Here is a 27839-nt window from a genome sequence, read left to right on the forward strand (position 1 = left end):
GAAGAACGAAACCGTGAATGAAGTCAAGAGATGAAGCAATACAATTTCCTTCACTTGAGGAATTGAAAAACACACCGCAAGTGAAAGGCTTAGCATGGAGCCTGCAGCGGCAGAGGGACAGCCTTTACAAGTTTTCCAGCTGTACAGTAGAAAGCATAATGAGAAACACTAGCACAAATTTATGCGGACTTGTACTCTAGGTACTTAGAGCGCAAGTTCACTTTTATTAATGTAGTAAATTACAGCAATTAGTTAGAGATCAGTTTCCTTTAAGTATAATATAGAGTACTGGCAGAGTAATAGCAAACACAGTACATGTGATTGCAGTGCTGTAAATAGAATTTCTCTTGATTTGTGATTCCAGTCTCCGCTCTGTGTCACACAATTCTAAGATCACATCTCTCACAGCAGAAGCCTGTCCCTTACCCTCTGCTGAAGGCCTTGGCATTGCTCTTTCCATAGGTCTGGAATGAACTGCAAGTTTAACGCTCTGCACGTCAGAAATTATTTGTGCTATACTTTCCTGCAGACTGTTAAACTGCTGTTGTAAACTCCCAAGACATGAACTGACTTGTTTAGTGTAGTTTAGCTGTTCCTTTAAAGGAATTAAAAGAGAATCTAGTTTTATGGAGTCATTCCTGTCTCCTCTTGCTAACAAAGCACCTTCTTTTATTTCCTGTGATGTCCTTGCTTGCAGCATGTTTTTCAGGTCTGCTATGACGTCACTGAGATCCTTCTGCTGCAAGTAATGGCTGGAGGCCTGTTCTTTGATGGCTTCTTGCAGGTTTATTGGGCCCTTCTGTGCTTCAAGCACCAAGACTTTTAATTCTTGCAGCCTTACTCGATTAACATAAGTGGAACCAAGAACACCTATAATGGCTCCCAGTACAGAGCCAATAATAGACCAGTTCTTTGTTTTCTCAGCTCTTGTTCGCTCTTTCTCGTGGCTTTCCCTTACAGCTGCAGAGAAGAGAGAGAATTTTTCTCGCTCGGATTCTTCTGCATTTAAGTAGGCAGCTCGGTATCTCTTCTCTTCCTGCAAGAAACACATTTTGATTTGAAGAAGCTATAAAATGAAGCTAAAAAAAGAGTGAAAAATGAAAATGATGGAAAAAAAAGGGAAACGAAGCATTAGTTCTGTTCAATAATTTTCCCTTTTAATTTTCTTTATTAATCCTACTTCAGTCAGCGAGACAATTTCAACTCAAACCTAAGAAATAGAAAAGGTCATCAAGAATTACAACTGAAGACCATCTACACAAGAATCTGTCACATGCTAATGACAGAAGAGTGGTACACAGGGGCAAAGCTTTTCTCACCTCATCAGGTACACTTTGTTTGGCTGTGCCTACTTCTCCAAACACTACCTTCACCACACTTCTCTCTTTCAGTTCTAAGCCCCCTAAAACGGGAACTGAAAATAGGACTAAAAAGGATGTCCTGGATAGGTTAATTTTGTGAACATACATACTTCTCATTCTTTTGCCTCCTCTTTCTTTGCCTGCTCGCATGTACATCTTCCTTTTCTGCCTTTGCCAGCTTCAGCGTGGCAATTCCTTTTGTAAGCCACTGTATTTCAGCAAAACACCGGAAAGTTTTATGGTTAATTTTTCTGAAGTAAAATTCTGCTTTTTTTTAATAGTAGCTAACTTGTCTGTCAGCTAACTGCATTCCCCAAATTACCTCATTCTTCTAAGCACGCATTCCTCTTGTAAGACAGCGGTACCACCTTACAGACAGCGGCAATTTTAGCTCTACCTTCCTTCATAGTCATGCACAGCTCTATTCTTCTTGAGATTTCATCTACTCTTTGGAGCAGATCTTTTATTTGGACAGCTCTCTTTAGTTCTTTTCTGATGCTCTGTGCATTGATCCAGGAGCTCCATTTCAGCTCAGGTATGCGTACCCACTCCTTGCCTGAGCTTTGCCATAGGCGTGCCTTTTTCCTGCTGTCCTTGCAGTTTCATTTGGATTTCTGGGCTGACTTTGGCTGCTACCTTGCCTTTATCTGTGACTGATGGACTGTTGATGAACGTGTTCCTATCGCCATGGTTCATCCGGGTGAGGTGCTGTAGGACTGCACCCTGTGGGTGCAGGATAACAACCCTGCCTGCGCTGTGGTCAACCTCAACTTCTTGCTCATCCTCCCTCGTGGAGCAGCCTGGCTCTTTTGCTCTCTGACAAAAGCCTTAGAAAATTGACTGGGTGTTGCAGCCAGATGGAAGGCAGATGAGAGTTCTGATGGGTTAACAGCCAGAAGTGAACTTTCCTCATCACAACGAATTAACCTTCCATGAATCCCAGCTTTTTGTTGACACGCACCTGTCACCACTCAAACAATTAGTTTTCTAGGTTCACTGTCTTCAGCTTTTGTCTCCAAATTCACTACCCTGTTGTAACATTACCATATGATTTCCATTGCATGTCAAATCATCTACAATAATAACTTTAATTAAAACAAGTATAACGAAGATTAGCTCAGACCACTGTTCTTCAACAGTAAGATGCATCTACAAAACCAGTGTCTACCAATAAAAGCAATGCACACAGATTTTCATTATATTTGCCATCACTCAAATACCAACAAGTTACCTGCAGCAACCTGTGTTCCAGAGTAGCCAGTTCTAAGTATTGGGTGTCATCCCGAGAGACCCTGTCCAAGCGGTCCCGAATTTCCTTCAGTTTAGTCTGTTGGGATTCTACATTTTCACGAGCCTCTCGTACTATGCCTCGAGCTATCATAAAGACATTTTCAGCCTGAGAAGAGAGATCATTTATTTTAGAGACTTATTACCAGCCAGATCAAAATTGCTAGTTATGTGAATTTCAGGGAGAAAACAAATAAAAGTGCACTCCATTACAATTCAGGGGATATGCTACATTTACTAAGATGACTAGACTAGAACACAATCATAATATCTGCACAGCCAGTTAAAGCAGAAAGAGTCACAGTTCTCTCTGGAGGCTCTTTCTTGCCTCATAGACAGTGTTCATACTTCATACTGATTAACTCATCATTTTAAAACTTTTTTTTTTAATTTTATTTTTAATGTTTTGTCCACATTTACCTCTGTCACTTTTCCCTGAGCCTCTCGAACTTCATTAATGCCAACAAACTCTTCATATTTGTCCCACCAACTCTTCCCTGTTGCAGATATTTTTTGAAGGGAGTTTTTCCCCATAGCAGTCCCCGTTTCTGTCAGCCGACTGAGAAGACCCCTGGCCGTTTCTATCGTTGACTTGGCTTCAGGCTGCTTAGGTCCCGAGGAACAGTAAGTTCGCACTACGTGTAAATTCATTTTTTGACAGCACTTTATCATAAAATGGTGATATTGCAGGCCACAGGACACTGAGGATACACTTGATTTATATTTTATTGGCCCCATGTCTTGAATTTGAAGAAAAGTGCTGCAAGGATGAAGAAAAAAGTCATTAAAATAAGGCTGGTAAATACCTCTTAAAACTACATATACGTATCAGAACATGAATAAAATTCTAGAATGGCTAAACTATCACTAGTTTCATGCCATTACTCACCTAGGACATTTTCCACAGTTTTCAAAGGACAGTTCTGCCACAGATTCCTGTTTTTCTGCTGTTATTAAGTACTTCCACCATGCTTCTTGATTGCTGATTTACTCATTGCACAAATAGCAACCACATGTTACAGATCCAGTACCAGCAGGAGTAGCTTCACAGTAATTTAATGCTTCAGTGTAGAAGTGACTGCCGTAGGAAATTTTGTTCTGTGTTTTCACATTTGAACTTGGTGTACTGTGTCATATGTGCTAACAGTTCTGGAAAAGAACAGAAAAAAAAAATGGAGAGAGGGGTAAAAAAAAAAAAAAAGCTCAAAGAGGTAAAGAAATGGGGCTCGATCATTCCCTGTGTTTTAGGCTCCACAGATATACGAAGCTTTGAAGAGTAGAAAGCCAAACACACAAAGGGCAGAGAGAAAACACAGAAGTACTAAAGCATACGTGAGTTTTTTCTAACTGCATACCTACAAAACTAAAATATAAGGAAGAGCCAAAAGATCATACGAGCATCAGGTAATGACTTCAGAGTTATGCAGACATTTTAAATAGCCTTAAAATTCCTGCTTACCCTGCAAAAACAGACTGCTTATTCCTGTTTAATGCCTGCATTGATGTGTAAAGAAGATTTTAATTTTCTACTTAGCCCCTTCCTCTAAAAGTTATAAACAAGCAAACTTTCAACTGAGGCTTTTTATGGAGTTTGGGTACGGCTATACAAGGTTTTGACCAAAACAATAAAAAAAAAATACAAAACAACACATGGAGAGAGCCTGATACTTGGTGCATGCTTTTCGTTAATTAAAAAAGTTTTACATATGAATTTTCTTTTCTTTTTCACTCGAGGGTGGTGAGGCACAGGCTGCCCAGAGGAGCTGTGGCTGCCCCACCCCTGGAGCTGTTCAAGGCCCGGTTGGATGAGGCCCTGAGCAACCTGACCTAGTGGGTGGCATCCCTGCCATGGCAGGCGTGTTGGAACCAGATGACCTTTAGGGTCCCTTCCAACCCGAGCCGTTCTGATTCTGTGCCTTCGGGTGGCAACGACACCACAGGCGTGTCCCCCGGAGGGGATTCTCCCGGAGGAAGACGTTTGGGGTCAGCCTTTGACCCCGGCTGCTGCCTCTGACCGCCTGCTCACGCCCCGTTACCCAACCCCGTCACAAGGCAGCGACGCCGAGCAGCCCCGGGGCCGCGGTACCCGTAATAAGGCGGCGCACCGCAACGCCGGGGCCCCCAAGCCCCCCCTCCCCGTGCCCCCGCTTACCGCCCCGCGCTCCCTCCTCACCTCAGGCGGCCGGGAGCCGCCCCGGGCGGCGCTGCCGCATCTCGCGGCGGTCCCTGCCGCTACCCTCCCCTGTCCCCGGTCCCCCCCCCCCCCCCCCCGGCTCCGCACCGCCGGGCCTGCCCCGGGCCCTGCCCTACCTGCCCCGGGCCCGGCCCGGAAGCGGAAGCCACCGAGCTACGGCAGCGGCGCGGGGCCGGGCGGAAGCGGGCGGCTGAGGCGCGGAGCGGCGCGGAGGGGAGCGGGCACCATGTCGGGCCGGGAGGGTAAGGGGAACGGCCGGGGCCGCCGGTGCCGCGCCGCGCCTCGCCGCGCCTCGCCTCACGGAGCTCTCTGTCTTTGCAGGCGGCAAGAAGAAGCCGCTGAAACAGCCGAAGAAGCAGTCCAAGGACCTGGATGAGGTAGGGCGGCGGGGGGGGCTTCCCCATCCCCTTCCCCATCCCCTTCCCCATCCCCTTCCCCATCCCCTTCCCCATCCCCTTCCCCATCCCCTTCCCCATCCCCTTCCCCATCCCCTTCCCCATCCCCTTCCCCATCCCCTTCCCCATCCCCTTCCCCATCCCCATCCCCTTCCCCATCCCCTTCCCCATCCCCTTCCCCATCCCCTTCCCCTTCCCCATCCCCTTCCCCATCCCCTTCCCCATCCCCTTCCCCATCCCCTTCCCCTTCCCCATCCCCTTCCCCATCCCCTTCCCCATCCCCTTCCCCATCCCCTTCCCCATCCCCTTCCCCATCCCCTTCCCCATCCCCTTCCCCATTCCCCATCCCCTTCCCCATCCCCATCCCCTTCCCCATCCCCTTCCCCATCCCCTTCCCCATCCCCCCCATCCCCTTCCCCATCCCCTTCCCCATCCCCTTCCCCATCCCCTTCCCCATCCCCTTCCCCATCCCCTTCCCCATCCCCTTCCCCATCCCCTTCCCCATCCCCTTCCCCATCCCCTTCCCCATCCCCTTCCCCATCCCCTTCCCCATCCCCTTCCCCATCCCCTTCCCCATCCCCTTCCCCATCCCCTTCCCCATCCCCTTCCCCATCCCCCCCATCCCCTCCCCATCCCCTTCCCCATCCCCTTCCCCATCCCCTTCCCCATCCCCTTCCCCATCCCCTTCCCCATCCCCTTCCCCATCCCCATCCCCTTCCCCATCCCCTTCCCCATCCCCTTCCCCATCCCCTTCCCCATCCCCTTCCCCATCCCCTTCCCTTCCCCATCCCCTTCCCCATCCCCTTCCCCATCATTTTCCCCTTCCCCTTCTTCTCCTTCCCTTCCCGCCCCACAAACTCGGTCCCAAGGACCTAGGGTAGGAACTGACACCGTGGGTTGTCAGCTGGTGAAGCAGCTAGAGGTACTGGTGAATCTCGTGTTAAAGGCACGTAAACAGAAGGGCAGAGGTAAGCTGTTGCTGCTTCTGAGGATTGTGGAGGGTGGGTGAGGCAGCAGGGGCTGGAAAAAGATAGATGTGATGGCTCTTTGAAAGATGAATTGGTAACTTTATAAATAAGCGTTGTTGCCAGAGAAGTGTTAGACACAATTAAGGGCTTAGAAGCTTCCAACTTACAACAACGTAAAAGCTGAAAACCAGCATGGATTGTAGTAAGGCTACCAGACAAAGGCAACTGCGATCTGCAGCAGGGCAGAGCTCTGCGTATGGGGAGAAGGACAGTAAATATCAAGTTTTTGATAACTGTCGAAACCTGGGTAGAAACAGGACCTAGGGAAGTGACGGAGGTGAACAGGCAGGTAGCTGCTCAGTCACACTCTAAAAGCAGTTACTGACCCTTCAGTGTCCGACCGCAAGGATATATTGACTGGGGGATGGCAAGATTTTGTCTTACATCGGAGTCTAACGTTTTGATTAGTGCCATGGTTGGCCAGCTGACTAACTTACTGACAGTTCTGCTGTTGTCTTTGTAGAAAAAATTTGGAGGGGCCACAGAATGTCAAAAGGACAAGACTAGTGATCAAAGTAATCTTAAATTGGAGAAAGCTTGAAGGAAAGCAAAGGGATTTGTTTAACTAAGCATGTATGCTATGGCCCTTTCTTTGGAAAGAACGATTAACTTGTAAGATACAAGGAGAAGGAGTGGCTAAACTTCAGGTGCACCTGAGAGGATTTGAGACAGACCATACGCTAAACGTGTACCAAGAAAATCAGGTGTTGCAAAACAAAACAAAACAAAAGAAAAATCACACAGGCCATATAAAGAAAATATCGTGTGGCAAATGTGATATAGTAACATTTCCTTTCCTCTCAGCAGAGCGGTAGCATGTGTGGGCTTTGCGTTGATCCACTTTTTGTTGTCTTTTTATAGCATGGTAGAGAGTGATTTACTAGTAAAGACATAATAGTTTACAGAAAAAAAATCCTGGAAAACCTGAAGAGAGAAACAGTGTTTTGTTCTCTTGGGGGGGAAAAAGGGAAGTAAAAAGCTCACATTGTAGCAAGGGAAGTTTCAGCATGAAGAAGAGGAAAATTTTCCAGTTTTAAGGAAGCTGAGCCATGGACTGGACTGGCGAGGAATCTCAAAATCCTGAGTGTCAAGGAAAAACCCTACAGTCCCTTTCAACCTTGCTGTCTATGAAGACTGTACGTGTTAGAACGTTACATTTCTTTCTCCTTGCTTGTCAGTTTTAAATTTTTTTTTTGGGGAGGAGGAGATGCTAACACGCTCTGTTGCTCTTTTCTTTAGACAGATCTGGCGTTTAAACAAAAGCAGAAGGAGGAGCAAAAGAAACTTGAGGAGATGAAAGCAAAGGCTGCTGGAAAAGGGCCCCTCGGTAAGTGAGGTGCCATACTGACAGGAAAAAAAGAGGGGCTTGCTGGCTTCAAAAATCTAATGGTTTTGCTTGTACCTCTGAGTTACTCAACATGACTAGTAGGTTGATGGCAGTTGCAGATGATAAATAACAAAGAGACGCTAATTCTATCTATTTATTTATTTATTTTACTGTGCAATTTCACCCCCAAATTACCGATGCAGTTTCTGGTTTAGCAGGTATAACTGTACAGGGCATGCTAAGCTGTTCTAGTGGGACGGTGGAGAGAGATTTGGGCTCTTATTTTAGCATACCACTCTTTTCTTTCCAGGTACATTAAGAAACACGTAGGCTTTGCCACAGTTCTGAAAGTTTAACAAATGCAGTAATTGTTTTCTTAAAGAATTAATTTCAAGAGTAGGAGATTCCTGGCAGAAAAAAAAAAAAAACAAAAAAAAAAAACCAACGCACTGACTGGAAATAAGTCTGGCTTCAGTGCTTTTGCTTAAGTGACTGTGCAGTATGCTATGCTGTGGGAGAAGTTTTGCAGACTGTGTTTTGATGGTGTGTCCAGCCCAGTGTTTATTTCAGACAGTGGTACTAGCAGGTTCTGTCGGTGTGAGGCTGTCCAGTCACCTTGTACTCCTCCAGCATTTGCAGTGATCGCACTAGGGATGTTGAGGGGTACATCCTGCCTATTCCCTGTAGGTGCTTTTGGCCTGTGGTCCGTTAACATGGCTAATCCCTTCTCCATTCTATAAAGACCATTAAACTTTACCCTTTGCTTCTTAATCTTTAGAAAAAAATAAATATTGAGAGGTGCTAAAAGGACCTTTCCAGCAATCCCACAGCAAGTTCAGTTTCACTAACTACGCTTGTGTGGAATCTTGTCAGATGCTGTTTGGAAATATGAAATCCCTTGGATTCACTTTATCTGCACGCTAAATGATAGCCTTAGAGGGTTCCAGCAGGACAGCGAGTAAGGAGTTACCATTTACAGAAGTCCCGTTAACTTTCACGAGGCTGTTTATCCATTTGCTTTATTACAGACTTTATTATCTTGCCAGAGACCAAGGTCAGACTTGCTGGTCCTTAGTTCTCTAGTTTCTTCCCAGAACCCTTCCTGTATCTGGGAGCTGTGCTGGCAGCGTAGCTGGCAGATCACAAGCACAGAAGAGTAACGCGAAAACAGTCCTCTGACATGGTGGCTGTAATGATAAGTTACAAATCCTAGCCAGCAGTTCTGCAATTTCATATTTGAGTTGGTGTTCTTGGAGTGGAATGCAATCCAGTTCCACTAACGTGGGATATTTCTTGTCTGTTTATCTCAAATTAATCTAGCTCCTCTGATTTATCTGCTTACAAAAAATGTGCTGGGTGTGGGACTTACAGAATGTCTTTGGCATTACATGCTGCTGCAAAAAAATTCCCTGAACCTCCCTTCTGTGTCCTTACCATCCTAAACTTGTTCTGTGTAGCGCGCTTCAGCTGCGAGTACTTCTGTATTTCTTGATCGTTCTTACGTCGTTATTACTCTGTCTTTTTCTAGATGAATTTCAGTCACCTGGTCCCTGTCCAATGAGAGCAACAGCAGACAGTGATTATTGTATTATTACAGCAAGGCAACACTGTTGGAACACAGTGCAAAGTCTGCTGTTGACTATCAGCCCCTGCAGCCACGAATGCTGTAGTCCTCCTATGCTTTTCTCCTTTTCACTGGTCATAGATGACACATGCTGTAAAAAACAGCATTTGACCAAAAAAGTGCTGCATTTGTTGCTGTGTTAATATGTGGTGTTCCTTGAACCCTGCTTTATGCTCTTCAGTAATGGGGAACGCAAAGGCTCTTGTAATTCCAGTACCTGCTACAGTAGAGCTTCAATCCCAACTGGGGGCTCTGTTGTGTTTTTTTTTTTCAGAAATACTGATGCTTTTATCCCCTTAGCCTTAAATTTGGTTTGACCAGGCTGTACTCCTGTTGTATAAGAAATAAACAATGCAGGGTGTGCTTGGAGGAGCACAGGAATGGTTGAAATAATTAGTTCTGTTGTAGGTTTAGGAGGCGTATTTGGTTCCAGGGGAGACTTGGTTTCTCATGTTAAGTTACTCATTTAGAGGAAAGTCTGTAAGATCGCAGAGAAGAGTAACACATGCAAAGGCAAAACCAACTCTCTGGTGGGGATCTGAGTTGTACGGGCAGTCTAGCGGGGATTTGATTTTATAAAGAACTAAACTTGTAGCTAAGCTCTCTGTCAGTTGCCTAACCAGTTGTGTTGTTTCTTTTGGCAGCCAGTGGTGGAATAAAGAAGTCTGGCAAAAAGTAGCATGATCGAGCTACAATGTAAGGTGTGATCAAATTGTTCAATGGCCGTGCAACATTCAGAACATCAAGACAACTCGCTAGCGCTTAGGTAACATTGTACATTTTGTTTAGTCAGAATAAAACTTTTTTGTTAAGAGGTGATATTTTCTCTTTACCTGTAGGCTTTGTTTTAAAATTGGCTTTGCTGGATTACACTGGAAATGAAACTTCTTGAAGATTACTTGTGACCTTCTGTAGGTTGAGTGCATCTGCTGGTTTGGTAGTCATTTAGGAGAACAAGTTTAAAGTTCTGCACCTTTTTTTTTTTTGAGAATGAGAGCTAGGGCCTGAGTATTAAACTTCTACAGATTTTAACCTGGAGGCTCAGGGTTACTTGCAACTGTGCAAGGTGTGGCTAGATCAGCACATGCTCTCATAAGAGCTGGTAGTTCTCTCTAAATGAAAAGATGGGCTATACTGCCATCACCAGAGAAGTGGTTAACTTGGGGACAACCACTACCCAAAATAAACCATTTTTGTAGTTGCTGCTTAGGTATACTGCAGCGCTGTGCCCCTTGCTGTTGTCCTACAAATAGCCGCCTACACCTTCTTTTCCTTGAATTCCTGCAAGAGCTCCTTTATGCTCACAGCAATGCCCTTGGGGGAGGGCGTAGGAGGAGGGGGCGCGGTGCTTATGTGACTAGAAGTGAATAGCAGCGATGATACGCTGGGTATGGAAACTCTGGGGAAGGGGTGTCACCTTGTTGAGACAGGGGCGAAGGGGGAAAGAATTAATGCAGGCTGCTCCCTTCCTGAGTGAAGGGTGATGGCAGGACAGAAGCTCCCTGTGCGGGGTGGGCAGGTGGTGGGGGGCGCTGCTGTGGAAGAGGCAGCGGATGTGGGCTGGCTGGGCTCCTAGGGAAGAGCCCTGAGCCCTGTGGACACACACGAGGTGCTGCTGGAGGTTCCCTAGCTGGGTGGGGACCCCTCAGGACATGGTGCCCCCCATCCTAGGCTGCAGCCACCATGATCTGCCGGGCCCAGTGCGCGCGCCCCAGGCCCAGCCTGGCTGTCACCCGGCGGGCCCCCCTCAGTGGGTCTCCTGCTTGGTGGGCCAGGCTTTTGTCTGGGGGCCCTCAGCCCGAACCCCTGGGCAGGCTGCCTGGAGCAGCAAGAAGCCGTGCCTCCGCACTGAGAAACCTTCGGACGCCTTTCCCCTCCCCGGCTGGGCTCATCTGTGCAAGCAGAGTGCTCTCCAGCGCATGGATGAGGTCTTGGAAGAGGACTGAAAGATGTTGGGCATGGTTTTTCACATGATTTTCAAAGAAGCAGGCACTTCGACTTCAGGAAGCTCAAAGAAATAATTCACACGTCAGCAAAACGCTGCCGGCTATGCCATGGAAGTACATCGTGTGCCATTTCAGGCTGGGAAGCACAGATGAATGAAACTGCAAATTCAAAGTGCTCGGGGAGGCTGAGCAAGCAAAGAACAAAGCTGAGTTATCAGGGATAATAAACTTGCTTCAGATCTTGCTTGAAGGTGGAAATGTGCAACACTGAAGATTTCCAACCATAAGCGAAGAAAATATGACTGCAAACTCCCCTCTGTAATCATGAGAGGGTATCAATATTTACATAGCTCAGTTCATACCTAGTTTGAGGCATCTTCAACACTACCCAGAACTTCCATTGATAGAAAATTATTCTATGAGAACTCTTGTAGTATTGTAGCTTGGATTTGTGGTATTGTGTACACTCCCCTTAAAGCGAAAGTGGCTCTGAACTAGACATTGCAATGAGTCATTGTAAGCAACCTTGGAAGATTTTCACCCAAAATACAGATTATTTTTTTTCCACAAAAGATGCCCATTTTCTGTCTCTCTCTGTAAATATTTTTGCTTTAAAAAAAGGAAAAATACTCTGACAAAGGCTGGTGCCTCTGTCTCAAAAAAGATATACGAACACATTCTCGTTGAAGGGCAACATTCCTTCTCTCCTTTCTTGGTATTTTCTATGGCTAGGATAAATGACTGGGTAATTCTTTCTGTGCAGAAAAAAACACCATTTTCTTCTTCAAACACTAACAATCATATGCAGTATTCTGCTTGCCTCCCAGGTATTCCTATTTTAGTGGAGCTTTGCAAGACAGCAAGTACCAGATCACAGCTTTAAGTATTTCTGGAAACCTCTGACCTCTGTAATGAGATGTGGAGCGTACAAAACTACTACCAAGGTGACTATGTTAAAAGGACTGGAATAAAAACTCTGACTGAGCACCAGCTCTGTCTCTGTCTGTGGAAGCCAGTGGTAGAAGAATGTAATTCACAGCTATCTTCATACCTAGCGCTGCAGCAACTGCTTCCATTAACCCAGTGAAGAGCAACAAACGATAAGAAAGGGAATGAAAAGGTTTCCAAATGAGCCCTTTGTGTTTACCATGCTTTATTAAAAAGCTTCAGCAAGGATAAAACGTGCTGAATGGCTCACTTAAACTAGAGAAATCATGTGAAATCTTGGAGTGGGAGTTTTTAATTCTTAATACCTGTTCCAGTCAAAAGGCGAGCTGAACACAAACTATTGCAAAGCAACCAGACGTTGGTCTGCGACCAAGATGCTTTTAAGAAAGGTATCGGGCAGGAACGCCCTGCAATAGACAGCAAAAGATACAGGCTAAGCACTGAATGGTGTTTGTTAGCACCGCTGCATACAGCCTGGAAGCCTCTGAGTGATACAAGCAGAAGGACCATTCTCTGAATTCTGGTCACAGCTGCAATCTGAGCTGGAAGGCCAGGGAACAGCACCATTTATTGTAGCCATACAAGACTTCTATCAGCAAAAGCCCACGTTACCATAAATATATATCAGGTTTCAGGCACTTTGCACTTAAAGGTCAAAGCACCACAATCACTGTGTGGGTGGTGATGTCTGACCATGATCTGGCACCTCCATGTATCAGTTGAAATCATGACAGGAGATAGTGCTGGGCTGGCAGCACAGCGCCACAGCAACCTCCTCCATCGCCTAGATCCCCCTCCTTAAATGGGGCTAAACGCATTTTAAACTTTGTAGAAGTATAGGAGTTATTTTTCTTTTAGATACTTACTGAGAATAGCGTTTACTTTATACCTGTGAAAAAGGAATTTTAGTTTGTTTAATTAGAGAAAGCAAGCAAAGCACTTTCTTAATTACTAAGTAAACTTCCAGCTAGAACTGTTAAATTTCAATGGAATCTTTATGAAAGTTCAAGTTTCAATGGCCCACTTGAGGCCGTATCTTTGACAGAGGGGAAGATAAATGTAATCATTCATATGCTCTTAGTATTTTTACATTTATTCTTGCCTGTTTTTAACATCTTTAACTGCTTTTAAGATGCAAAGTCAGTATCTTGGGTCTTACAGGACAAGGTAGGATGTAAGTTTTAGACATTTCAACAGACCAAAAAAGGGAGAAAGGGGAAGATCTTGGCCCAATTTTACTACAAGTTGTGAAACTTTAGGATCTAACAGCACTGGAACTTAACAATTTTAGAACTATTGATACAACTGGTATCGGTACAAGGCCTTGGCCACTGAAGGATTTGGAGAGCCATTTGTATCAAAAACAGCCGACAAGGGCAATTTGATGCATGTAGTGTCTGCCTCGAACATTACAGAATTGCAGCCAGGTACTTTCTACCCCTTCTAGCAGCCTTAGCTGACATGCTCATAGTTTACTGCCAGATCCAGATCCCTCCCTCCCTCCAAGGGGAGGAAATTCAGTCTTTGGTGACACAGAGAAAATTGTCTGCTCTAAAGGGGATTCTCTGGAGATCTGATTGAGTCCTGCCAGCCAGACAGGGCAGGTGAAGGTTGAAATTCAAGCATGCCTGAACACTTTTTGCATTTTGGACAAAGATAACTTGCATATCAAAACAATACTTACATAAAGACGTGGGACAAAGATGCCTTAGATACGTTGCCCAAGAGCCAGGCCCTGTCCCTGGCTCTGTGGAGTGCACCGAAGGCAACATGAGCCACCACTGGTACCTCCTGGGGAAGTCTACATTAAAAATGTAGACATTGAACTGCCTTCCTGGCAAGAGTCCTCCTGTTTAATATTAGGCCATGGAAATAAAGCTGACAAAAGAACACTTTGATCATGAGTTTTTACATAATACTGTTAAAAATGGCATTCATTCCTTAGTGCAGCTCCAGCTCAGCGTTAAACTAATGCAAAGACAGTACAGCTCTTCCATCACACACATACATAAAACTACCCCCAGTCTCAAGGGCACAGAAAAAACAAAGCCCAGAGCGCAGCAGGAAATGAATACAGACGATTAAAGTAGTAGCAGAATAGATACAAACTTTGTTTATAGGGAAACCCATCAAAGGGATATGATTGCCATAATGAATTCCAGTCATGCTCTAATGTTTTAAATGCTTTGCCCACTCTTTGGGGTTAGTTCAGCTCCAAGAAAATCATACCCTACTCTGAATCATACTCACAGATTCATGTGAGGTCTTAAATACGAAACATCTCTAGCATAAGTCAGCCAGACTGGAGAACCGGGTTTGAACTTTTGCGGTGCCACAGACTTGCTTTGTGACCTTGCCTCTGCATTTTTTTTAAATTATTTTTTTCCTGCAAAACAGGGTCAATATTACAATCTGGCTTCAGAACACCATTCTGAGGCTTAATTTATAAATAATTGCAACGTATTGTGATTCTAGACAGAGTGGCTAAGAAGGCATTAAGTACACAACCCTAAACATCCTTAAAATGCTTCACTTCTATTCAAATGGGGTTAATTCTGACATGCAATCCTACAATTATGTACGCATCTAACAGGATTGCACACACTCAGTGACTTAAAATTACACCTTTTCCTTCCACCTCTTGCTTCTATTATTGCCTTCAATCAATGTGCAAAAAACCGAGGCAATTTGCTTCTTGAAACTGTTCTGACAGCTTCTTATCTTTATGGAAGAAAGCTGCTGAAGCACAGTGCAACTGTTTTAAACTCAGAATTAAATGTGGGGTGACACAAGTTTTGAAAAATTTCTCCTGGGATCGGGGTCATCAGGGAGTATTTCAACTTTACTATGAAATAAATAGCAGTAAACGGGTTTATACTGGTAGTTTCCTGTGGCAAATTTGTAAGATTAGAGTGCCACCTCGTGGATATTGACTAACCTGAGGTTGAGCCAAACTTGGCAGGAAAAAAAAAACTGTGCTTTGATGCTGTCACATTTGGTAAAAACAGACTGATTTGTAACCTCTTCCTCTTAGTCATCAGTATAAAATCATTATTTATGTTCAGATTCTTTATTCATACTGAAGAGATTCAAGGAAAGGAGGAAATGTAGACCCTAATGCTAAGCTCACCAGCTGAATTCAGGTCAGCAGCAGCAAAAAAGTAGTACTGTGGATGTTGCCATTAATATTGTCATACTATCCTGAAATTCTAGGTCTGTTCAGAGAAACAGAAACCCAAAGTTATCGTAAAGCTCCAGTCTCTTAACCATTTGGTAGCAATAAAAAGACTGTAATATTTTGTGCTTTTAAAATGGTACCACCGGTGCTCTTGCAGGGTGTTATTTCTGCTGTAAGCAGTATAGGAAGAGGAGAGATGGAAGTGTGTTTAATAGCGGAGGTTAAAACATAGTTTGGGGACAGCGAATGTGTTCTGCACGCTGACAAGTTTGCTCAGTGACCCTGAGCGCTGCTTTTTGCTGTGGTAGGGACATTGCTGTTCACCAGGCTTTGCAGAACAGCCTGAGATCCCACTGACACACCTAAGAGCAGCACCTTATCTGTGTCTCTGCCTGCTTTGGTATCTGGTTCAGATGTCCATTACTTTGAGAACATCACTGCCATTTAAATTTAAGCAATCTACGGAATTGCCCATTCTAGCACACTTTTCTAGCTTTTATGAGCTTTTAAAATACAAATAGGAGGTATTTAAATTGCCTTCAGAAATCAAAATTTTCTACATGGTAAGTACGTATTACTGTCATTTCCTGAGATTCTGAAATAAAAAAGCTTGTTTGGTAGAGGTCAGGCTGCTTTTATATATAAATCACCACAATTAACAGCTTTTAGGAAAAAAAAAGTATTAAATAAAATAAAGCAGCATATATGATGCAAGAAGAATGTACTCGAACAATTCTAAGAGCATTTTCTAAACCAGTAAGACAGCAATTTCAGGTGTCAAGGCTTCTACTTCACTGAAGCTTTTATTCTTAGTCTTACCATCATTATTTATTGATTTCTGCAGTGCCTCTTTCCAACTCTGATCTGCTTCACAGAATTACAAGTTATATACAGACCTCAGGAATGCAGAAGGCATTATGACCACGTGGAATACTCGCCACAACTATCACTAGATAACATTCTGCACTTCCCGTCTCTGAAGTCAGGAGATTATGTAGGTAACATTCCTTAAAATGTTTTTGTATTTAGCAGCAGAAGGCCTGCCATTTCCATTCCGTTTCTACAGATATTACTGAACTTGTAGTACCTCCAAACCAGAAGCTATACCCCAAAGTTCAGGCATTAGTGGCAAAGAATAAACACATACACTAAACTAGATAAACAATGCTAAAGAATTTTAATAGAGGGGAAAAAAAAAAGAGAACCAACAGGGAAAAAGTACAGCTGTGATGTAACATAGCTTAGGTCTCCAGATTTATTTCAATCTACTTACAGATATCCATTTTTCCCAGATGTAGGAAAATATTCTTGCCGACAGATAATTTGGTTTTAGTTCTTTAAATTACGATTCTTGTTTATTATTTTGCTCAGTTCAAGTCACTTGTCTGTAATAAGACAGCATATCATCTAAACTTTTGTAAAGTGGTGCTTGATTTTGAGTGTCACCACTGTATGACTGCCCAGGCACATCTTGAGTGGCACATCTTGAGTGCTGCAGTCGCAGGTATGCCCTGGCGGCTGCAAATTTTGGGTGTTGCAGTCGCAGGTATGCCCTGGTGGCTGCAAATTTTGGGTGCTGCAGTCGCAGCTCTCCCCTGGTGGCTGCAAATTTTGGGTGCTGCAGTCGCAGGTATGCCCTGGCGGCTGCAAATTTTGGGTGCTGCAGTCGCAGGTGTGCCCCGGTGGTGGCACGTCTTGAGCACTGCAGTCACAGCTGTGCCCTGGCGGCAGCACGTCCTGCGTGCCGTAGCCATAGGCCTGCATTGAAAACGGCACATCTGGAGCGCCATAACCATAACCCTGCATTGGTGGCAGCATGTGCTGAGCGCCGTAGCCGTAAGTCTGCATTGGAAAGGGCATATCATGAATGCCGTAGCCGTACGGCTGCACTGGTGGCAGCACATGTTGAGCACCATAGCCGTAAGCGCGCATTGGTGGCGGCATGTTTTGAGCACCGCAGGTGTAAGCGTGCGCTGACGGCAGCCCCTCCTGATCATCGCTGCTGTCAGTCTCTGATGTTGACCCGTCTTCACTGTCGCTGCCAGAGGCCTCCACTGATGCTGATTTATCTTGAACATCATTGCTGTAAGCTTGCACTGACGGTGGCACAACTGCAGTGCTGCTGGTGTTGGCCTGCACTGATGGTTTCTGCTGGTTTTGTGAAGCTTCTGGTTCCGATTTTTCAAAGGTGGTTTCAGGACTGCTCAAGTTCTGGCTTTTGTAATCATCATCTTTCTTTTGTCCCACAAAATAATCAGAAGGTGGTGCAAATTCTGGATCTCGTTCATCTCTGAGTTCTTCCTGCCTCTTTGACCATTGTCCAAACATCAGTTCTGTTAGAAACAGGGAAAATAGTAGTTTAAATACAGATGCCAGTGTCTGAAGATCAGTCAGAAAGGAGGGAACACAGAAGATGCAGCTACTTAAAGCCATCTAAAGTTCCTTTTCACCTAGTACTATATTGCTGGCTAAGCTCAGTCTACCTTTTCTACAGAAAAGAAATCAAACTATTGAGCACTAAAGATAACCACTACCCTCTGTGTAACTCATCCTAGTCACTTTCAGATCCTTTAACAACATGGTCATAGGTTATGAAAAACTGCTGATTAGTTAGGGCTGAATCAAAATACAAACCGATCACAGCACTAAGATCTTAATTACTAGAAAATTGAGATTATTGTAATATCTTTAGAGTGCATAGGGAAAAACCAGTAACTTCTTTATTTCACCAGAAGTGGTAGATATTCTAATTATTCTAACAGCTGCTGACTTCTGATTAAGAATAGCTCTGAAGCATTGCAACAGAAAGATGATTCAAGACCCCCCAAACCTACTCTCTAAAAACAGTAAAAATCTGTTCAGTTTTCATTTCTGTTGCTTCTCAGATTTACCATACTTTGTCTCAAAGCAGAAATGAAGTCAGCAGTATGTACACCGCTTCCAAACAGTGTTTCTGAATCCGTATTTCCTTACCTTTGCCTTTATCCCACTCACGGACATAAGGCACGCCAGGCTTTGTATCTCTTCTCTCCTGGATGACAACCTCTACCTTTCTACTTGCTGAGGTAGCTCTCGGAGCCTCCTGTTCAGCTTGTACTGGACCAGTAGCATCTTTCACCTCTACTTTGCAGAAAGAGAGAGTAGTTTTTGTTAGTAACGGGATAAAATCTCCTAAATGAATTTCATAGGAAGAATAAGAAGCAATAGTTATTTGCATTTATAGAGCTCATAGTAGTTATCTAGTTTCATTCAGCAAAGAAATGCATCTGAATATGGATTTTTTTTTTAATTAATTCATATTAATTCAGAAAAGATAATGGATAATCCAGATAATCAGGAAACCCATCTACCAAGAGACACTTCATTAGTTTTCTAGTTGTATCAAAGAAACTGCTGAAAAATATGTTGCCTAAGAACCCAAAAACGAATGTGCTGAGTATTATACTGAAACTAGAAAATTGTTAAAAATAAGAACATTAGCACGCATCTCCACTTTGGTAATCCTGGAGAAAACAATTTACATTCTTCTTCTGAACAATAGTAACAGTTAGCAGTGGCACACTCCTCTTCGTCATTTCCAGAACACTTCACAGTTAATTGCTTGCTTAGAATTCTGACAAGTTAAATATCAGCTACAATTTACAGTGGGAGATAGACAATACAAGTATCTAGTAGTGTCAGACAGGAGACAGCAGAGAACTCAAATTCATCATCCCAAATCCTAAAAGCCGGTTGTATGTCCAATTTACAGACTGCACTAAAATTGTAAGAGCATGTGTTATACGGTATCAGAATCAACTTGCTAATATTTTTATCTTGCTCATCTTAAAAACCAGCCAGTACAATTTCAACAGCTCAACTCACACAATTCCTGCTGTCAGACATGAATCCAAAAAGGACTACATCTACGCATGACATTTCTTCCAGCGCTATTAAGCTCTCTCTGGCACGATTTTATATCTACACATAGTTATATGAACTCTCGCGATTTTAATTTATACAATTTATATATATAAAATACATAATAGCAATATATTAAATGCCCAAACCTACATCAATTAGAGGATGCCTGCCCACTCACTGATCAGGTACAAGATGAAACAGCAAGTACTTAACTTAAAAAGGCAACTAATCATACCTCCGTTCTCCAGTTTTGCTGCCTCTTCCTCTAACCCATCTTCCCTTAATTTCTTAACCTTCCGTGCTCGAAGTTTAGACAGCCTGGCTTCTAGAGCTGCCTTCCTTTTTTCTTTTATCTGTTCACGTTTAGTTCTTTGATCAAGTGTCTAAACAGTAAAGAAAAAAACATGAATTAATCTTCCTGTGTTACTATAATCAACTACATGTCTTCCTTCACTAAACAATAAAAGCAATCCTCAGGTACCATGATTCAAAAGGGAAAAAGAGGGCAATTTTTTTTTGGAGTTAAATGCAGGCATCACTGAGTGTAAGACTTATACAACAAACCAAAGATGGTGACTACTGAAACTAGGATGCTCTTACACTGCAATTTGCTTTTTAGACTCATACCTGCTCTCTCAGCATATCCAGTGTTGCCCGTTGTTTATGTCTAAGCTCTTGGTCACGAGAAAAGGCGAAGTAACCAACACCAAGCTGCCTGGCCTCTGAAAAGAAAAAGTTAACGAAGTTCAAGTTACACTCAGTTTACAATCGACAGTAGCTACAAGCACCATGTGCCCTGCTTTCAGGCACTGAGTTACAACATACGCCACACTATTTTTTATGTCTGTAACAGGCTTGTTTAGATGATGCATGAAGTGAAGCTTCCTGAAGGAGAAAACTGGGAGATTAAATCAAATTTGAAAGATATATTTGAGAAAAGTACAATTTGATGAAAGATAGATCTAGGTGAATGTCCTGGTAGTTTGAATAGTTATTACAAATGCGATTTAACACATACCTAAAGTTGGCCATACAGGCAATAAAAAACAACTTTCCCTTGCTTCCTCTAAAACCAGTATCTACATGAAGATAAATGATATAAAATATGGAAGTATACCATTTTCTCTGATGTCCTCATAATGTATGGGTCCCATGGGTTTTCTGAGGGCTTCTTCTTCTTCTTTTTCCCACTGCTGTCTCTGAAGTTCTCTCTTCATATCTTCAGATAGCAAAGTATTCCCATCAGGGTCTAGTCTAATAAAAAAAAAAAAGAGTTAGGGATTATTATAGAGCAGAAGTTACTGGTTCTACAGTATCAAACGATTAAATTATGATTGTGTCTAATCCTCTATTTTTTAGAAAACAGATCACTGTAGGCATCACCTAGAGATGCAACATTGATGAGTATGGTACAAGGTAAAGACAAATATAAAACCACTTCTAAAAGAAGGTACTAGTAGAACATGTTAGTAAGATACTTAAACAAATTGTATCCTTTCTTGGAGGCATTATGAAATCTTTACCAAAGCACAGAACAAGAAATGACATGTTCACTTTTTTTTTTTGCATCTGTTGGGATGCTAGCAACCACATATAGCAATATTTCAGATTAACATAAGAAAATGAGAGGTATTTGAAAGAGCAAAAAGCTAGCCATCTACCCTAGAACTCCATGACCTTTAATACACAATGTAGGAGATATTTTTGTTTTCTCAAGGGAAGCAGCAGGATTTTTTTATTAACTGAAGCAGGTTTTGCTGACAGACTGTCATCGATATAAATCCAGAGACTGCAATTTCAAAGCACCCATATTCTCCATCTTACATTTAAAATAGAGAGAAAACACTAATAAGTTGCCAGCGTGAAAGAATTTTCACTTTAGCAGCAGTAAAAGCTCAATTAAGGTACCTTTAGATTATTTTCTGAAAACAATTCTCAGTGCTGCCATAATAATTTTAACAGAAAAGCTGTTAAAACACCTAAGTAACAGAAGAGAAAAACCAAACAAATGGATATATAACAAATTCACTTTGAATGTCATGATGCTGTTGGTTTTGCTAAAAGATGATCAAGTTTCCAGATTAAAGAGAACCAGGAATCACTTCTCTGGTATTTTCTGGAAGGTATAAAATACACTTTGCATAAAAAGACCACAGTTTTACGAGATGCATCAGATATCCAAGAGATTGCTAAATCAGTTTATTAAAACTCCTCTCTACAATCTATAGTTTATAAGTGAGGTCTTAGACTTCGTCAGCATTTCCATCAAATATTGTGCCTTGGTAGTTTATTAAAAATTTCATTTATGCTTTTATTTCATATCCGTAGCCTCTGTTCTCTTGCAATCTAAAAACAGTACACCAGCCACATATTCCAATTGCCAGCTGCCAAGGTGAAATAAACAGAAGCCTTGGAATACTGTATAAGTTTATAATAGAAAATTTGATAAAGCCACTGTCACGCACAATTTCACTGTAACTACTCTGGCTATTTTTTAAGGCACAATGTAGTAATCAGCAGAAGCTGGCCTAAAGTAAACAGAGAGAAAGAAGTAGCTTCAACGACTCTGGATTGGGAATGCGATAACAAAACATAACCTCTATTCCTTCTCATTAAAAATAACTATGTTAAATACTGCAAGGAACATGTAATTCCATGAAAGAAACCAAACCTTTTCCCTTGAAGTTCCTGATCCATTTTAAGTAGACTTGGCAAATCCTTCTTCATACAGCGTCTAGATCGGCCTAAGGAATCGACATAATCAACCCTGTAACGAACGCAAAGGAAATTTCACACAAAACTTTTATTTTCAGACTTACAGAACTCTTAACCAGAAGACAGAAGCAGTGACACTTTCCAAAAAGTATTCATGATCTCTCAGTCTCTCCATGTATGACAGTTCCTTCTACCGTTCAACTATCAGACCCCCAAGGCTACGCTCTGAACAGGGCCTATGACAGTTTTATCACAGGTATTTACTCAACCCCACTTTGAGCCAGCTGTTTGCCTTGATATTAAGGTGGTGTAAAGAAACATTCAAAAGTTACAATATCAGTTTTCACACCAAAATAAAACTGATTCTAGTACTTGCTTCCCAGGGTGAAAATAATGATGAAGCATTGACTTCTTGCAGATATGAAATTGCTACAATATACTTCAATTATCAGTCCAAAGCTCATTTAGAACAGGCTGATAGCGTTCATTCAGCTTGCACAACAAAAGCTGACTAAAATTCAAAGTGTTCCTTTGAAGCACATATTGGGCTTCTTATACAGCTCTTTATAGTCTTGAACACTTAATTTACAGTTGTCAAAAAAGCTGATAGAGAGCTGTACTTATTGTCCAATAATTCTAGGAAGTTCTCTGGCATCAAGTGGCCTCTATTATCCCAATTTAAAGAATTAACATTACAGCTGAAAACGTATGATTGGCAATCTAATTCCCAAACAAACTTTTAAAGATCTGTGCTTTTAGTAAGTTAGCATTTTTACGTAATTTCTACGGATATCCAGAGCTTAGTATAATAAGAAAGGGCACTGAGTATATAATGTAACATCAGAAAAAAAAAAAAGAACAACACACACACAAAAATTACTTGCATTCTCTATAGTAAAGATATAGCTGCAGACTAATTTGCATTAATTATGCCAGCACCCTCATTAGGAAATGGCCTCACTGAGATGGATGATGTATTAATAACGTAGGTCATTTAAGTGAGGTATAGGCAATGACAGAAAAGCACAATATGAACAGTAAAATTTATTGGTTTAAGATTCTGAAACTTACTGTGATGAGAACACAAAGTAGTTTGAGCCCATCATCAGATCACTGATAGTTTCATCTTGAATTTCAGTACGATACCAGTAATAGGTATATCTGCCTTTCCAGCCTAGCAATCTTCTGGTCCCTTGCCTGGATTCATTCTCCCAATTTATTCTGAAAAATTACATTGCCAATCTTATCGTGGCCTAATAAACTGGAAAACTGGTGTGCTCTTTTTCATTTTGCTAATTGCCGTTTTAAACCGATTACCAGAATTAAAATCTCCGTTCCATAAGCATTTTTCACAATCTGGCTAAGAAAATGTTTAGTGGGACTGGTTTCATAATTAATCCTAATATCTTGGTTGAAAAACTAGTTATTGAAATGTCACAGAAAATTGCCACAGGCTATTTGCAATTTTGTAGTTAAACTGTAGAAGAAATGCTGGAAAATCACGTTTTTTTTTCCCCAGTCAGAGCTTCCCTCTTATGAGGAGGTCATACAACAAAAACGACTGCTCATTTTGTAAATCCCACACAACTAGAGAACACAGATGTAAGAAAAAAACGTTTTGCGACTTTTGCTATCAATCCTGCAATCAGAACTCCCATAAACTTTGCAAGAAAATGAGAGGATACTGCACCATGTCTCATTTACAGTACATTTCCCTGACTGATTTTCACAAAAGCCTGTAGGAGGACTCTGTTGCAGTGTTACCTATATGGAAAATAACACTACGGATTGTCTTTTAACGAGACACGAAATAAGAGAATATTACCACCTCTTCTCAATGTGTAACATGAATCAAAAAAAGCAGTGTCACTCCACATATTCTGGGGAACAGAGTTATTTTCCCATGCATCACCCCACTCAGTAGTACCAACCATTCTTCGTCTGGGTCCTCTGGTGGTGGTATTTCCATTTCTGGTTCGGTTTCCTCATCATCCATCTCTTTTTCTAAAGTCTTTTTAGCAGCTTCGTTCTGATACAGTTCCTGTACTTCTCGCTGTTTGTCTATGATCTTCTGAGTGAAATCCACTAGGTACAAATCTTCAGTTTCTTCATCTAAGGCAGAAAATCGATTCTTAGAGAACAGCCATGAAAAGAACGGAACTGAACACAAAATCAATACATAATAGTCGCAATCAACTTTTCAGCTGCCAGCAATGCCCCTGACCGTACTTCTGGGGAATACTTAAATCTCATTTGGGGCCAAACAAACTTGGAGCTATAAATTGGCTCCTCTATTTCTGAATATAGCCTTCGAGCTTTTTCTAAAGCAATTAATTGTTCCTGTAGACTACAAAAAAGGTTGCAGTCTTTGCACTAAAATATTCTCTGCTCATTAGTTATTTCAGAAGTCTAGGGTTTGTTACACAACAGTTCAAATACTGATTTGATGCTCAGAATTTGGTAAGCTGGCAGCAAGCAGTCACTAGCATACTTTTAAAAAGTGGAGAAAAGTGGTGAGATCACGTTTGGCAAAGATGGACACTGGTAAAGACAACGTGAGAGATTAATAGCAAGGAGATTTTGATTCTATTTTAATAATTACTTCTTGCAAGGGATTGCATGTGTGAAAAAGAAAGGGACAGATTATAATTCTCTAACCCTATTAGCTGCATGACTAACGTTCATACAAGAACCAGCCAGACTCCCCTACTACTCCTCTGCTCTTCATAAAGTCCAACAATTAGAGTGAAGGACAGAAAATCAGCAACGAAATGCAAAGAGTGCATAATGGAGAAGAAATTAATTTTGTTTTTCTAAGATTCTGTATTGAAAAACCAGAATATATTCTACCCATTTAACGACTGGCAGACTGAAACAAGCTCATGGTGATTTACTAGGACAGACTGCCCTTCAAAAAGCAATTTTATATTCTCTAGTACCTATATTTTTTCCCTCTTTCATAGCAAAATAACCCTTGTTAATCACTCTGTGTAACAGATCCAAAAAGTTTCCCATGTAAGCAGTGAATTCAGTGTAGCTGCTGTAAATCACTAGACAGTCAGAAAGGCCAACCAGTACTTTTGAAACAAATTTGTATCTGTATCGCTCTATTACGTATATTATTTATTTTTTATAAAATAAGTTTGGTAATTTAAATTTTAAAATGAGTATTTATGTTATGTCACATAAATAATTAGTTCAGATTAGTTTTGTTCACCTGGGAAGTCGCCTTTTGTCATCTTCTCGTACAGCTTGGCTTTCTCTTCTAGTTTCTTCCTGAGAAAGAAAAAAAAACCACCCTAAATGTTTGTATTCCCATCAATTCCAAACACAGCTCAAAATGACCAATTCATCCTTAGGTAAATGGGACAGAGAAGTACCAGGAGCGCTAGAAATATTTACTAGAAGCTGAGCTATGCCTGTTTTTTATTTTGAACCTTAACTGAAGCTTCTGAAGATACACAGACATCCAGTTCCAGAGTTTATACTGAAAATAATCTTAATGGAATTACAGAGGTAACCTTTAGTGTAATTTATCAAGTACACAGGAATATGAAGCCACTAGTATTCCACCCCTATAAAGCTACGACAGCCTGTCAGATAAATACTGGAAATGAGACCACTATTTGCAGGAATGAGACACTGAAAAACTGTTTTGGAAGGATGGAAGGAAGGAAAAAGGAAGGAATAACATGGAGATACACTTATTTTTAGAAACTGAGGAGAAAACCTTAACTAATTTCTGGAACGGTAGAGGACAATTTTGAAGAGCTAGGAGATGCTTACAGAAAAGCAGCAAATGGGTTACACTGTATATTTTACTGTATAACTAACCCATTTAGACTATCAGTCAAATCTTGCAAAAAGAGTGAGCCATTTTCTGTCAAGTCCAAGATACACTTTGTAACGTGAATTCTGGCGCATCACTGCCCTGGATTTCACCTCTAAAGAGGGCGCTCAAAAGCAGTAACCTGACGTAGACAGTTACGATACAGGAAGGGCAGGTATCCCTAGAGCACCAGACTGCTGCCGTGCAGTTCGTACATTCCTGGTAAAGAGCATGGAATTGATACTGGTCTTCCCTGTTGGTCTAATGAGAACTGCTGGTCTAATACCTGTGTAACTTCTTTATTGTGCTTTTCTAAACATTGAAAAACAAATTCTACAAAGCATTCCATTCTTACAGAGCCTAAGAGTTACCTTGATTGATCTAACGTTTGATCCTCTTCTGCCTTCTGCTCAACATCTTTCTCAGCTCGACTTGCAACTCCTGTGTTTTGTTTGCTCCAGATACTTGGTTTCTGGGGAGTACAATTTTGTAACAACAAATAAAACACCAAAGTAAGATTGAAAAAGATTTCAACTTCATAATGCAAACCGTGCAAATCAATCATGAAGGTCTGGTAAATAACCTCTTAATCATGTTTGAGTTGAGACACACACCTGCTGTGCTGTACAATACAGCAAGCCTGTCCTAAATTACACAGACTGCCATACAACATGATAGGTAAGGACAGGCTGAGAAGCAAAAGAAGGCACTCAGAAATCAGACAAAATCTATTCTAGCAAAGCTGTTACAGAAAAATAATTAATACAAACAATCTTTCTGATTATTTAACTAGTAAGAAAACGATGTACGGTTTCTATTCTCTATTACCTTCATTTTTATTCTCTATTACCTTCATTTTAGATATCAAACACAATCAGATTGCTTGTTTACAGTGTAACACTGAATGCTTCATGTCCTTCACGTATGACAACTTTACTACTAGAAAGCCACAGAATGAATAGAAAACGTGCAGTAAAGAGTAAAATGAGAGAACTGTGCGTTCATTGTTATACACTGTGATACAGAGGAGCACGCAGCAGAGCATTTATCACGAAAGTTCAGTGATTCTGGAAGAGTCTCTCATCTTCCATCCTTCAGGGAAGCATACAAATTACTGGAGTGAAAAAAAACAAACATCTGTTGCTGTAATTACAAAAGCTCCCTAAGGACTAAAGATTAAGAGATGATTTAGATAGGCATGAATTTTCTGCTGTGCACAAGAATATAATCTGTAAATGAGCTGATAGAAATTTAAACATTCTCGTGTTAAAGATTTAACATTTGAATAGTAACACAGCTCTGAATGCTTATGTATTTAGGCTTCAATACATATGAACTGCCTTAGTTTAAGGAGAAAGAATGACAAAAACAGCAATGGAAAAATATTTCTACCTTATTAAGGGGTTTGGGCTTTGCAAAGATGCCAGCATCTTTCAATAGCTTTTCTTTCTTGAATTCTTCTTGCTTTCGGAAGAGTTCTGCTTTGAGGTCTACCAGCTACATCAGCGGCAAAAAAGACAAGTAAGTAAACAATGCAGATACACCTTATGCGTACACAGCAATTACCGTACGAAGCAGCAAGTGCATTTCCAGTGAAAAAAAAAAACGGTATTACTGCGGTTACACAAGCACCCAACTAATTGTTTTACACGGAACTTCAGCGCAGCGGCCTCACCAGGCGGGGCACCCCCAGGTCCCCAGCACCCCTCCTCCCCCCGGCTCCTGAGCGAACCTTCCCTGGCGGGGGCCTCAAGGCAGGCCGGGGAAGGAGCCCACGTCCCCCCCGCCCCCGTTATCGCCCCGCCGGGCTGTGAGGCGCCTCCAGGGCCTGCGAGGCCCTCGGTGCTCGGTGCAGCGGGGACCGGGGCCGGCACCAAACAGCGGGCACCCGGCCCCCCTCACGCAGCTTATAAACCCAGCGACAGGCTCCTCGGGAGGCCGGAGGTTCCCCCGTCCGTTTCCCGGCCGCCCCCGCCCGCTCACCGAGGAGGCGGCCACGTCCAGCGGCTTCTTCCTCCGGTCCATGGCGGCCCCGCTCCGCCGCCCGCGGCGCCTTACGGCACTGCCGCCAAGCGCGGCGCCGTTACGACAGCGCCGTGAGGGC

General features: G+C 42.4%; 2 protein-coding genes and 1 long non-coding RNA gene across 6 annotated transcripts; 1 reads left to right on the plus strand and 2 right to left on the minus strand.

Moving 5' to 3' along the window:
• Window positions 1-173: 173 nt before the first annotated feature.
• CCDC51 (coiled-coil domain containing 51) lies at window positions 174-4979 on the minus strand. Of its 3 annotated transcripts, none has more exons than XM_067002981.1 (5): window positions 4959-4979; window positions 3538-3797; window positions 3069-3408; window positions 2593-2757; window positions 174-1036 (listed from the first exon to the last, which is right to left on the minus strand). In XM_067002981.1, exons 3-5 carry the CDS (start codon window positions 3384-3386, stop codon window positions 260-262), a joined length of 1260 nt encoding a protein of 419 aa, XP_066859082.1. In that variant the 5' UTR covers window positions 3387-3408; window positions 3538-3797; window positions 4959-4979; the 3' UTR covers window positions 174-259. The 3 variants fall into 3 exon arrangements, with proteins under 3 accessions (XP_066859082.1, XP_047930154.2, XP_047930151.2); XM_048074197.2 differs by lacking the exon at window positions 4959-4979 and adding an exon at window positions 4822-4935; XM_048074194.2 differs by lacking the exon at window positions 4959-4979 and adding an exon at window positions 4108-4729.
• Window positions 4925-23179, plus strand: LOC106045075 (uncharacterized). The gene is made up of 5 exons (XR_010833885.1): window positions 4925-5084; window positions 5164-5219; window positions 7505-7592; window positions 9861-16282; window positions 22005-23179. It is a non-coding gene; the product is annotated as an uncharacterized lncRNA (long non-coding RNA).
• CCDC174 (coiled-coil domain containing 174) lies at window positions 16443-27839 on the minus strand. 2 transcript variants are annotated; one of them, XM_067002980.1, is made up of 12 exons: window positions 27719-27839; window positions 27128-27232; window positions 26107-26207; window positions 25124-25182; window positions 23838-24018; window positions 21863-21958; window positions 20309-20445; window positions 19819-19913; window positions 19427-19574; window positions 18262-18408; window positions 16847-17621; window positions 16443-16754 (listed from the first exon to the last, which is right to left on the minus strand). In XM_067002980.1, the coding sequence occupies exons 1-12, from the start codon at window positions 27758-27760 to the stop codon at window positions 16661-16663; spliced, it is 1980 nt and encodes a 659-aa protein (XP_066859081.1). In that variant the 5' UTR covers window positions 27761-27839; the 3' UTR covers window positions 16443-16660. The 2 variants fall into 2 exon arrangements, with proteins under 2 accessions (XP_066859081.1, XP_047929534.2); XM_048073577.2 differs by having other exon boundaries at window positions 16443-17621.

The sequence above is a fragment of the Anser cygnoides genome, chromosome 10, assembly GCF_040182565.1.
Source record: "Anser cygnoides isolate HZ-2024a breed goose chromosome 10, Taihu_goose_T2T_genome, whole genome shotgun sequence".
In the NCBI taxonomy this organism is placed as follows: domain Eukaryota; kingdom Metazoa; phylum Chordata; class Aves; order Anseriformes; family Anatidae; genus Anser; species Anser cygnoides.